The sequence below is a fragment of the Anopheles moucheti genome, chromosome 2, assembly GCF_943734755.1.
Source record: "Anopheles moucheti chromosome 2, idAnoMoucSN_F20_07, whole genome shotgun sequence".
NCBI lineage: Eukaryota > Metazoa > Arthropoda > Insecta > Diptera > Culicidae > Anopheles > Anopheles moucheti.
Genome location: NC_069140.1, coordinates 54918018 through 54929633, shown reverse-complemented (window position 1 = coordinate 54929633; position 11616 = coordinate 54918018). Strand labels below are relative to the sequence as shown.

Here is an 11616-nt window from a genome sequence, read left to right as displayed (position 1 = left end):
GTTTGTATATACAAGATACATACGACAGCATTGTTTCCATTTTCGGGAGTTTGTAGACATTTGGATAAAAAGTTTGACTTTAATAAGTGGATAGATCAAACTGATATCTATACCGAGTGAACATATTTCGCAGTTAAATTGCCATTAGCATTGGTCTGTTGAAGAAAATTTGTGTAAGTACAACATTTTTCCAAGAATGTTCTTGGTCTTCTCAGATATCTGAAGCTTGGTATTACATGACAACAGTTGTCAAGTTATGTTTGGGTGACGAAACGTTGTTTTTTCATCGCCTCAATCCGGCGTTTTTACAAGTTACAACTACAAGATCTGGAAGCCACTCTTCTGCAATAAATCTGGTAAAATCAAACGTGGTAAACTGTATCGATTTACGATTCTAAAAGAACACGTTACGTCTTTCTATTTGCTAGCCAATTTTACCGACAAAATGTGGGACGCTTCAGAAAGAACGCTATATTCCATGTTAGCGTTTCTGTTTGTAGAAACGCTTCTAGAACTGTACCTCACGATGCGTCAGGTAATTTGTACCGCATTAAAATTGGTGCACGAGGAAATCAATAAATATTTCTTTTCGTTACAGATACGCGTTTACAAACAGTGTAAGTCCGTGCCGAAAGAGCTAAAACATGTAATGAACGACGATACATTCGAGAAAGCTCGTGTTTACGGATTAGATAAGGCATACTATGACATCTTCAAGATGATTTTGTGCGGTATAGTGATACTGCAGCTAGAGCTGTACTTTGGGTTTATGGCGATTGTATGGGCACGTTCAGTTGAGATCTCCGTCAACATAGGTCTTAACCCAAAAAGCGAAATTCACGTAGGATGCCTCTTCGCTCTACTACTGAACGTAATACAGGTGCTAAAGGATATGCCCTTTAAAATTTATGGAACGTTCGTGCTTGAGGAAAAACACGGTTTCAACAAGCAAACTGCCGGATTCTTCGTGAAGGATCAAATCAAAGCTTTTCTAGTTTCCCAAATTTTGACCATTCCCATTGCAGCAGTTTTTATTTACATTGTACAAATTGGTGGAGAATTATTCTTCGTTTGGCTGTGGGCATTTGTAGCTGCCGTTACTCTAGTGCTCATTACCATCTATCCAGTATACATCGCTCCCATATTTGACAAATTCCGTCCGTTGGAGGATGGAGAATTGAAGCAAAGCATACACGCGCTGGCAGACAGCGTGAAGTTTCCATTGGGGCAGTTATTCGTTGTCGAAGGTTCGAAACGCTCTGCGCACAGCAATGCTTACTTCACCGGACTGTTTGGAGTGAAACGAATCGTGCTGTTTGATACGCTACTGGTCAATAAAGGCCTGCCGGAAGACGATCCGTCGCTGACGGAAAGCGACAAGGGTAAAGGATGCAAGAACGAGGAAGTATTAGCGGTCCTTGCACATGAACTTGGTCACTGGAAATTAGGACATGTTTCGAAGAATATTGTAATTGTACAGGTGCAAATGTTTCTAATTTTCCTCGCCTTTTCACAACTTTTCACCTACGGTCCGCTCTATGAAGCAATCGGTCTTCCTGTCGGCGAGAAACCCATCCTGATCGGGTTCATTGTTATCATGATGTATGTTTTGGCGCCGTACAATACAATGATTTCATTCACTATGACGGTTATATCTAGAAGATTTGAATATCAAGCTGATGCTTTCGCCCAAGAGCTTGGGTATGCTAAAGATTTGGGAAACGCGCTCGTCAAGCTGCAATTGGACAATCTTGGATTTCCTGTGTATGATTGGATGTACTCCGCATGGAATCATTCCCATCCAACCGTGCTTCAGCGTCTAGACAGGCTCAAATCTTACACCGAAGGAAAAGAACAACCCCACAAGCCCAAATCCCAATAAGCTGGGAAATTATTCCGAACAAAGTCAGATTGTAAGAAAGTCGGATATTATACTTTGAACGCTTCGAAATTCATCTGCAAAAGAACCTAAACATAATGGATTTATCGTACAAAATATTTTTTGTTGCACCAAATAACCAAACACTTCTAACATTTGTACATTCACGTTTTGGATCCAGATATTTGGGATTTCAAAAGAATATAGTAGAAGAACATGTGAAATAAATAGCTTAATCCAACTTACTTAGTTACTAGTATGTTCTCAATTATAACCAGGACTTCTTCTTCACACAATTCTATCAGCTGATGGCATCAAAGAACTTTCTACGACACACATCGAATTCCATACACTTCCAACACTTAAACTACCTTATACAATTCCCTAGTCCGAGGTCTGTCTAGTACTATTGATTGGGTAATGGTCAACCAGCTTTCGGGACTGTTCCATGCATATGGCAAGGTCCACAGACACCAATAGCGTGTTAAGGACCTACCTTCCGGAAAAGGGGAACGTTCTGAGAGTCGACCTTGCCAGACTGCACAAAAAACGACATAACCCTTGATTGTCCACTTTAAGAAGTTGAAATATAAAAGTCATTGTCTGCTGCACAATCATTTGCTCGACGATGAACGTCGAACACAACCCAAAATCAACCTCATAATACGATTCTGCAATCGTTGAAGCCTATAAATTTTTTTATTTTCAAAATTTATGATTCCGAACTAATTCAATTAACCCCAGCAGAAACGCAATGTTTCGAAAGCATGAAACTATTTTTTTCTGGAAATGATATTCTTTCCTAGCCGGAATTCAATAAGCCCTTTCCTTATAATAACAGACGCGTCTCACCACGCCATAGGAGCAGTGCTCAGCAATCGAGAAAGATAAACCGATACTTCCCGAACTACTCTTACTACGCTATACTAATAGAGAAGACAATTTTTCAGCAACTGAAACAGAAATGTTGGCTTTCTACTGACCGCTGAAAATTTTTCGCAACTTTATCTAAAGGCAAAGGTTTAAAATTATTGCTGACCATCAATCCTTAACATTTTCCTTTTCTTCTGAGTAAAGCAGAACAAGTATCTAAATGTGGAGCTCCGTACAACTCGATTAGCATTCCTTCCTGAAGTGAAGGCGCCCGTAATTGTTCGGGTCAGACAATTAGCATGGAATCATTCCCATCCAACCGTGCTTCAGCGTCTAGGCAGGCTCAAATCTTACACCGAAGGAAAAGAACAACCCCACAAGCTCAAATCCCAATATGCTGGGAAATTATTCTGGCCAAAGTCCAAAGACATTATAGAAAAGTCAGATATTGTACTTCCAATGCTACGAAATTCAACTGTAAAATAACATAAACATAATGGATTTATCATTAAAAATATTTTTAATGAATATAACAGTAGAATATGTGAAATAAATAATTTAATCCAACTGTCTCGCCGATCTTAGGCTAATTAGAAAAATAATCCGACTTACTTAATTCCTAGAATGTTCTCAATTAGTCCCAGATATTTTACCTCACACAATTGTATTTGAAATTTAAAAATTGGATATTTTTATTTATAATTATCATCTTACCGATTTCTATCTAGTACGATGTTTAGACCATTTCAATTTTTGAAAGACCTGCGTATAGTAAATGTTTCTTTTGAGTGATTTAGAGACATAATTGAACAATTCAAAGAAAGAGAGAGGGAGAGAGAAGAAGAGAAAAAATACGCAGTGGCAGTAGAAGAAGAAGAAAGCAGAAAGTTAGAGATAATTGTGTAAATGTGTTTGGCTAGTGCTAAGATAAAAAACAAAAATGCTACAAGCATGAAATACACCGTACTGAAATAATGTAATCTCAAGTATGTTGATACAGATACAGAATGATGTAGTGAGGGAAAATAGATCAACACGATTCAACAATAAACGAATAATGCAAGACACTACGATTAACTAAGCACTTGCTAACCTGTTTCCCCATGGTATTGTGAGATGCTGAGAATTTCGTTTTCCTCAAGATCGGGCTGTTGAAATTGTTGTTCTTGCTGCTGTTGCAGTTGTACCGCTAGTGAAAGATTCATGCGGGTGTTGGAAATTATCGTATCGCCCGCATTTCCTGCAGTGAGCGCTACTGGTGGAGGGCGTAATCTGGCAGGGTCGAGCAGTGATTGCATTTTGGTGTGTTTTTTCACCGGTGTTCGATTTGGTGAAGATTTTCGACTGCTAGAGTATGATTTCAGCATTTTTGTACTGAGCACATATTGATAAAGAAAAAAATATACAGATAAAAACTTGTCAAATGCTTTCACGCTTACGCTCTTACAACTTACGCTTCAGACAATTTTTTAAGCAATCGTTGATAAGATTGATATTCTTCCTCGCCAAACTCATTAGGATCATGCCGAGCGTGTTCGTACCTACAACGAGAGGATCGTGTTATAATTACATATAAACAAAGTTTCTCTCCTCTTTGGGAACTTACATATCACAGAACTGATGAATTAGTCGCTGGCCTGAACCATTTAGAGGGCCCGCCAGTGTGGTTAGGAGAAACGCTCGCATGCTATCTCTGGGATGTCTTGTGGCACCGTCTTGTTTGGCAATTTCCCGCTCAAGATCTTTCACATCATCCACTGCCTTCATGCGCCAATAGTATGGCGGTAAAGTGTTATCCGGTTTCAAAATGTATTTTTCATCGTCCTGCTGTTTATCATCCCAGATGAGCTTCGGTTCGTAGTATATTTTTTGTATGCTATCAAGCCTACGCTCTATCTCCCGTTTGATGGACTACAATATAATCAAGAGCATTTTTCAGTACAATTTCTTTCTCAGTTATTAGTACTACTTACCTTTTTGGCATCGTGTCCAACTGCGACATGGGGTCCGCGGCGTTGCCTAAGGGTAAATCGTACAATCTGCCGTTTTGCGAAAATGAAACAAATTGTTACACCCAGAACACCACCGCCTATTATCAACACTATCATAACCCCTGACAACTCTTCCATATTGTTTGGAATGCTCTCCCGGTTTTGTGCACTAGACTTTTAAAGCATGATGAGCAGCAGAAATTATTTTACTTTTATGACGAAAAATCGATAATCCAACCTATCCTCTAGTGCATTCACAGCGTGTGGAAAACAGTTCAGCTTGCATTGTTTACCTGCTTGGAATGTTTGACAGACGAGCGAACAAAGCAGTGAGAATAAGAAACGAAAGGAAAATAAAATATGTTTTCAAAACTAGAACTAGTATTGTATAAGTAATCTCTAACGATAATTGTAGTATTGTGACTAAATTTCGTAAATTTCATCAAACTGTTGCCAGAAAAAGTACACACACTTGAGCAAGGAAAAAACCAAAGGATGACCAAGGTAAACATAGCCGAGCAAACGATGTAGAAATGTCAGCATTGTGGCTCATTCGGTCGTTGATCGATGTGTGCTCAATCCGTATGTCAAACCTGTTGCTCAAAATACGAAAAAGCGACAGATGTAAACAAAGTTCTCGAGACTCAAACAAACTGCGGCACCACGGTTGCATGTCAGCTATGCAAGAAGGTATCCAGAAATACGTTACTCGTCATTCGTTCTACAGTGAAATTGTAGCGTTGGGTATCGTGTGGAAAAACAGAGTGAAAAATGGCATAGGCCAAATAAAACGATTCGAATAGAAGTGACAACGCTTGTAACTGCAATGGAAAACGAAAAGACTGGACGGAGGGAAAGCTCATCATCAGAACATTCGTCGAGCGGTTTGTTGACTGATTTCGACAATGATATCAGTTCTACTGGCCAATCTACACCAGCAGCAGCAAAGCCAAGTACAAGTTCCGCACCGAAACGCCAAATCAGAAGAAAACGGTAGGTGTATAATATGGTAACATTTGTGAAACAAACCTAATGTTGATGATTGTCCCAGGAAACGAATGTCCTTTCCCAATGAGAATGAAGAAGGGTTTGATCGAAATTTTGAGGAAACCATAAAATCTGCCGCCGATAAGAATAACTTAACTCCGATGTGCGTCAAAAAATTGCTGAAGGTAATTATGACTTAGAAGATCGACGACCCTCGGTTCATTCAAATTTCCAATCCACTGTGCCTATTCTGCCTCTTCTATACAACCAGAAAATAGTCGTCAATGATCATGTATTTGCAATGGTTCGATTGAAAGAGGAAGAAGAAGCCAAGAAGTTAAGGATGGGGGCGGGTAAACACCTGCAAAATAATGGCAACGAAGACGACGATGAGAAGGAACAACCCGAACCAAAATTAACACGTCTAAAGGCAAAACAGCTAAAACAAATGCCTATTCGGATAGCGTCCTTAAATGAACCAACTCCAGACGAAGAGGTAGCAGCATTGATTCATCAAGAATTAAGCTCAGACGATGACGACGAAGAATATAAACCGGCCGAAGACGAAACTGCGTCTGATGAGGATGCAAATACGACCGTATCGGATATCGATTCACAGCCCAGAACACCGGTAGCAACAGCCACATCTATTGATCACGATCATGAGTCCGAAGTGCAGTATACCAAAGATGGACTATTCAAGATACCAAGACCACGAAATGATAGCCTTTGCTCACAATCTGAACAAGAGCAAGAGCAGGAAAACATTGCGCTGCGAACCAGGTCGAAATTGTGTCTCTCGACGACAGCAATCGAAACACTAGAGTCTACATTTATACCACCTGATATTACTAACGATATGTACGAATATGACGGAGAAATGGATCAAGCATGGAAAGATTTTTTGGAAGAGTTCACGAAACCGTTACGTGAGTATATTGAGTACAAGATTAATAATTCCTATATACAATAGTCATTACTATAACATCCCCATTCATCTACAGCTAACAACCTAGAAGATGATGATGATAATGACCCGGAATATGTTGCGACCGAAGGAATACCACGTACGTTTGGGATTAAACTGTTAGCATCTGGAATGTACGAAATATTCACTATATATGTTAAATTTCGTTCTAGTTGATCCCGAGGAAATGCGGGCAGTGAAAGTGTCCAAAAAAGAGCTTAATGAATTGGTTATGGAGTTGATGGAAATGGGTGGAACCGACGACCATACGTTAGAACAAACTTTGACCGAAACTATCAACGAATCTCTGAACTGCCAATTAGATGACCGTTCTGAAATGTTAAGCACCCCGGTACCGGATGTGCAAGAAATGGATTGCCGTATTGCAATGCAATGCACAATGATGGGAACTGATTCTTCCATGCGATCCGAGCAATTTCCGTCCGTATCAATGTTACCGGTGGGATCGTCAGCTAACGAGTCAATGCAAACAACCCAACAAATGGATAGTACGCAGAGTGACTTCAGCTCGACAACTATGTGCACCTCTGCATACATGCCGTCTCAAGCAGATCAAAATATGCCGATGGTATCATATAATGTAACTACCGCTATGGATTCAGCTCTAAGTTCTTCGGATGTCAGCATACCTACCTGTTCAGATGTAGTGAACCTCAACAATGTTGATCAATCGTTTCTGTCGGATGGTTCACCTAAGCCCGAATTTTTTGTGAAATGTTCTTACTTGGAGGAAGTGACCTTAGAGGATGATTCACTACCGTGCACGATGGTTTACAGTGATAACCCTCACACGCGATACCGAGTCCAATCTTCAACCGTTCCCATAGAAGTGAACATATCAGACAAGGAATTAGGATTTAATGATATTCAATTCCAACTACTGCATCAACAGCTGCGTATGCATGTACAGTTGACCACGCAACACTTTCTTCAGACGTATGAACACCCTGTATTCAAAGACATAGCTTCGACGTGTAGTAATATGCTTACAGAACTCGAAGATATTGGAAAGACAAAACCAAATGTTGTTCCCTGGAATTTACCACCCGCAGTAGAATGTTGCCAAAAATGGAAAAAGAAAATGGCCGAGAATAGAGGTGATACGAAGTCGTTGAAGAAATATTGGAATGAAGAAATAGCGCGTGAGAAGTATTTTCAAGAACGGCGGAACATTTATCGTAGCGAGTTACATTGGCTGGTTAAAGAAACAATCTTAAACAGCAAAGCATTTCTATATCCGGCCTTAATACCTTGGAAAGCTTTTCGCTGTTCCATGCAGGAAATAGTGCTAAACAATTTCATCTCCGAAAGACAGTAAGTTAGATTTGCACGCGAGTGCTGCAGTTGTTGAAGACGAGGTTATAATATACATATTTTTTATTGCGGTTCTCATTGCAGTCTGCTTGCGGTGTGGCTCGAACGAGGATTCAATGAGTTGAAGAAATTACAAACTATAAAAGGTAAGCCCTCGATGGCTCGTGTTTGTGCATATGTGGCCAAACATTTGTGTCCGACGCGCAATATGCATGGGTTAAAAAGTATGTTGTACAAACATAAACCAGTGCCTGGCAAAACGTTTGATCCTTTAGGGGTAAGTTTGGGTTTGCTTATATTTACCACATCTTTATTCGTATTGTTTTAATGTTTTCTTCTACGGGCATCAACAGTATTTCATTCAAAACGGTTATGCACCACCATTTAAGCATGTCCTGGAAGTGTTCGATCCTGCTAAGGTAATACTACTGTCACAGTATCACCAAGGCACGCTCCATCACAATTGGGAAAATGATATGTTTAGCAAAAGAAAGGTAAGATATATTAATTTATATATATACGTGAAACGCAAAGTAAGACAATTGTTAGGTAAATGTTACAACAAAATCAATGCTATTCAAACACAAGCTTTGAAAATTGCCCGCAAGGTGGCATGTTGCCAGGTTGACAATTGTGTGATATGGATTGTTATATTTTATTATACTGCTTTTTGCCATCAATTCCAATAATTGTGATGAAACTTTATTGAAAGTCATCTTTTCCATTTCGACAACTTTCCCATTTATTGTCACTGGTCGTCCAGAAACTTTCAGTATCGAGTACAACCTAAAAAAGCCCGATGGGCATCGATCAGCTAAAACGTCATAACAAAGCACAATAATGTCGTAAACTTCTTGGCTTCTGTTTTGTTTGTTGGCGCTTAATGTACTGAATTTGGTATGAATACTTGCAAGTTTGATCATATTTTTATCGCTAATACCTGCTTTATTCTATCCACTACAGGGTCGCCACACGAAACATCGGATAAAATCTCCCAAAAAGCTGGTTCCGGTTGCAAGTGAATCACCTGAAAGATCTCAGTCACCTCTAGCTCCTGTGTCCGAAATAACACCGAATAATTCGGATTTGCTTATCAAAGTAACTGTTTTGCTTCCGGTGGATACTGAACAGGCTACAAGCAGCAGAAAAAACAACATTTCTTTACAAAACAGTGAAAGTCACGCGATAAATCCAGTGAACAATGATACAACGGCTGCAGAAGTGGTCGCTATACCCTACAACAATTTTGTGTTGAACATTGTGGATGAAGATTTAATTAGAAACACAAACAGTAACATTCATGTAGGAAATGTAGTGGCCACGGAAGTGATAAATGTGGGAACGTACGAGGCCACCTACAATCTTGGTAGTGAGGAAAATCAAGATAAAGCTGTATCTGTGATAACGGAGTGTGAAAGTGATGGCAAAAGGGTTGAAAGCAAATCATTCGAAGCCGATTGCCACCGTAGCCATGCCACGGATGCTGTTGCTAAAGAGTGTACATCTTTGGCGGGTCAAGTTGTTGGAAAAACTACTAAACGGCATGTAGAATACTCTCGGTCAGCCGCTGGCGCTACATTGTACTCGGTCATGAAAAGATACCTCCAAGTGCTAAAGAAGGAAAGTAAACAAGAGTGTGTGGCTTCTCGAGCGAATCATAAGATTTTTCGAGTGTATGCCCACATTAAACAATTAGAAGTCTATGCTCGATTTCTAGATGAACTGCGAACAATGAGTGAAAATTGTGGCACATATCGATACAGACCTCGGCCACAATGCTATTTTCGGCAGACGCTGCAGGGTTTATTTCGGTTGTCATGCGACCATCGTGCTGATGGCAGTTTCGTCATAAATGCAGAATATATTACCGATCAATTCGACGATTATCAGAGCATGGAAGACAAGGATGCTATTTACGCCTTTAATTACTACGAGAAAGTAGAGGAAACGCTGCTCGCTTCCGGTCGGGTCGATCTTCTGGAGCGCTTCGAACAAATTCTGAGAAATTTTGATGAGATCGAAGATCGGGTATCCTCGCTGTACTATCAGATAGAAGATTTGCTGGGTGAAAGCTACCCGCAATTGGTTGACGCGTTTCTTACCTTTCTTCTACCGGGACAGGCTGCCCAGGTAGGCAAGTTTTTCGAGCATTTCATACTCACAAACATGGGAGATTTTCTGCAGAAGCTGAACGTGTTTTTCGCCAAACAGCCATCACAGGTAAAGAAAATATATGCGTGCCTAAATGAACTATCGAACGAACCGGATGTTACCATGGAGCAGGTGAAGATGAAGGTGTTACCGCTGCTAAAGGGCAGTACTCTACTTACCGAATGGTTTTTGCAGTTGTTTCCAGGCGAACGGCCGCCGGAATCACCAATCAGCGATTATGAGCATATAGTGATGAAGAAATATCCAATGAGTGATAGTTGTGACGCCGTGTCAGTTTATGAGCACATTTCGTACACCGAAACGCTTCCGGAAGGACCAGAAAATGCTTGTGCATCTAACGGGATACGGTACATACAGGGAAGAATTTTCCAAGGAGCATTACCTGCCCGGCTTACCTTCGTTGCAAATAGTTGTGTGACAAGGGCGGTCAATCAGACTACCGAAGATGCAGCAACTAACGGTGATAATTTGTGCGATGATTCAACATTGATGGCTCATGCCATTCGTCTTAACCCGCTGGTGCACTGCCCGAAAGGTATAACGTATACCGATGTTGCACATTTGCTGGTAGAACCTAATGGGGAACCGGAAGTTGGATCGTCTCCTGAAACTTCGACTACAAGTACGCATATGGAGGATGTGGACGCTGGCAAAACAGGAACCACTTCCAAAAAGCTAACACCAAAGCTACCATTAAAAAAACGTTTTAATTCACCTATATCGCGCAAGGCGGGAATTTCGCCGGGCGATGAAAAAACATCACCAGGAGGAAGTAGCAAGGAGGCAACCACACCGAAAAGGCAAACAAACGCTGCTCCGGTAACAATTCCTTCAGATTCCAAAGCGTTGATAGCGGCTAGAAAAATGAAAATGCTGTTAGATGCACCACAAACCAGCTCTCAGGAAGAGCAACAACTGGATGATCCTTGCTCTAATGAACCGCAAGCTAATACAAAGGAAAGCTTAGAAGCTCCAGAACATTCATCATCGACGACGACGACGGAACCGATAAATTGCAGTGCAAATGTGGAAGTGCAAGAGGAACCCAAAGCATCGGAAGAAATCAAACGTACAGACGAAGTTCCTAGCTGGACGCGAGAGGAAGACAAAATCATTCTGCAGGATATAGTGAAAGGATTCTCATCGGTGGATACGTTCGTAAAGCAGATTGGACAAAAAATACCGGACAGATCTAGTGAGCAGATTAGAGACAGGTTCGAATTTTTGCACCGAATGTTACGACAGGTCAATCAAAAGTGAACTGGGTTGGAGAAAACTTCGACGGGGGGTTAAGATTTATTCTGCTCAGTGGCGTATAGTATTATATTGAAAAATTTGTAAATATAGGACATGTATTAAATTATAACCTGTAACTCCTTGGTGTGAACATTACGTGCAAATTGATTGCGAAA

The 11616-nt window shown here is 40.6% G+C and overlaps 3 protein-coding genes across 5 annotated transcripts; 2 read left to right on the top strand and 1 right to left on the bottom strand.

The window, feature by feature from the left end:
- The first annotated feature begins 253 nt into the window (after window positions 1-253).
- Window positions 254-2227, top strand: LOC128310643 (CAAX prenyl protease 1 homolog). Its single transcript, XM_053047336.1, has 3 exons — window positions 254-356; window positions 429-535; window positions 599-2227. The coding sequence occupies exons 2-3, from the start codon at window positions 446-448 to the stop codon at window positions 1880-1882; spliced, it is 1374 nt and encodes a 457-aa protein (XP_052903296.1). The 5' UTR covers window positions 254-356; window positions 429-445; the 3' UTR covers window positions 1883-2227.
- Window positions 2228-3421: 1194 nt separating this feature from the next.
- LOC128297170 (protein C1orf43 homolog) lies at window positions 3422-5230 on the bottom strand. Of its 3 annotated transcripts, none has more exons than XM_053032762.1 (6): window positions 5037-5230; window positions 4726-4791; window positions 4359-4663; window positions 4207-4293; window positions 3846-4126; window positions 3422-3533 (listed from the first exon to the last, which is right to left on the bottom strand). In XM_053032762.1, exons 1-6 carry the CDS (start codon window positions 5184-5186, stop codon window positions 3499-3501), a joined length of 924 nt encoding a protein of 307 aa, XP_052888722.1. In that variant the 5' UTR covers window positions 5187-5230; the 3' UTR covers window positions 3422-3498. The 3 variants fall into 3 exon arrangements, with proteins under 3 accessions (XP_052888722.1, XP_052888724.1, XP_052888723.1); XM_053032763.1 differs by having other exon boundaries at window positions 3461-3514; XM_053032764.1 differs by lacking the exon at window positions 5037-5230 and having other exon boundaries at window positions 4726-5030.
- Window positions 5231-5569: 339 nt separating this feature from the next.
- Window positions 5570-11571, top strand: LOC128309726 (uncharacterized). The gene is made up of 8 exons (XM_053046186.1): window positions 5570-5736; window positions 5795-5915; window positions 6002-6659; window positions 6735-6797; window positions 6871-8032; window positions 8117-8309; window positions 8386-8526; window positions 8996-11571. Exons 1-8 carry the CDS (start codon window positions 5570-5572, stop codon window positions 11462-11464), a joined length of 4974 nt encoding a protein of 1657 aa, XP_052902146.1. The 3' UTR covers window positions 11465-11571.
- Window positions 11572-11616: the final 45 nt, after the last annotated feature.

What these genes read in the sequence shown, in the direction of transcription:
- LOC128310643 (XM_053047336.1), top strand. Translation starts at nt 446, where the DNA reads ATGTGGGACGCTTCAGAAAGAACGCTATATTCCATGTTAGCGTTTCTG. An exon ending in TGTACCTCACGATGCGTCAG is followed by an intron (nt 536 to 598) that starts GTAATTTGTACC and finishes TTTTCGTTACAG; the next exon opens with ATACGCGTTTACAAACAGTG.
- LOC128297170 (XM_053032762.1), bottom strand. Translation starts at nt 5,186, where the DNA reads ATGAAATTTACGAAATTTAGTCACAATACTACAATTATCGTTAGAGAT. An exon ending in ATTCATCAGTTCTGTGATAT is followed by an intron (nt 4,294 to 4,358) that starts GTAAGTTCCCAA and finishes CTCTCGTTGTAG; the next exon opens with GTACGAACACGCTCGGCATG. An exon ending in ACAATACCATGGGGAAACAG is followed by an intron (nt 3,534 to 3,845) that starts GTTAGCAAGTGC and finishes ATCACTCAAAAG; the next exon opens with AAACATTTACTATACGCAGG.
- LOC128309726 (XM_053046186.1), top strand. Translation starts at nt 5,570, where the DNA reads ATGGAAAACGAAAAGACTGGACGGAGGGAAAGCTCATCATCAGAACAT. An exon ending in GCGTCAAAAAATTGCTGAAG is followed by an intron (nt 5,916 to 6,001) that starts GTAATTATGACT and finishes CTATACAACCAG; the next exon opens with AAAATAGTCGTCAATGATCA. An exon ending in ATATGTTTAGCAAAAGAAAG is followed by an intron (nt 8,527 to 8,995) that starts GTAAGATATATT and finishes TATCCACTACAG; the next exon opens with GGTCGCCACACGAAACATCG.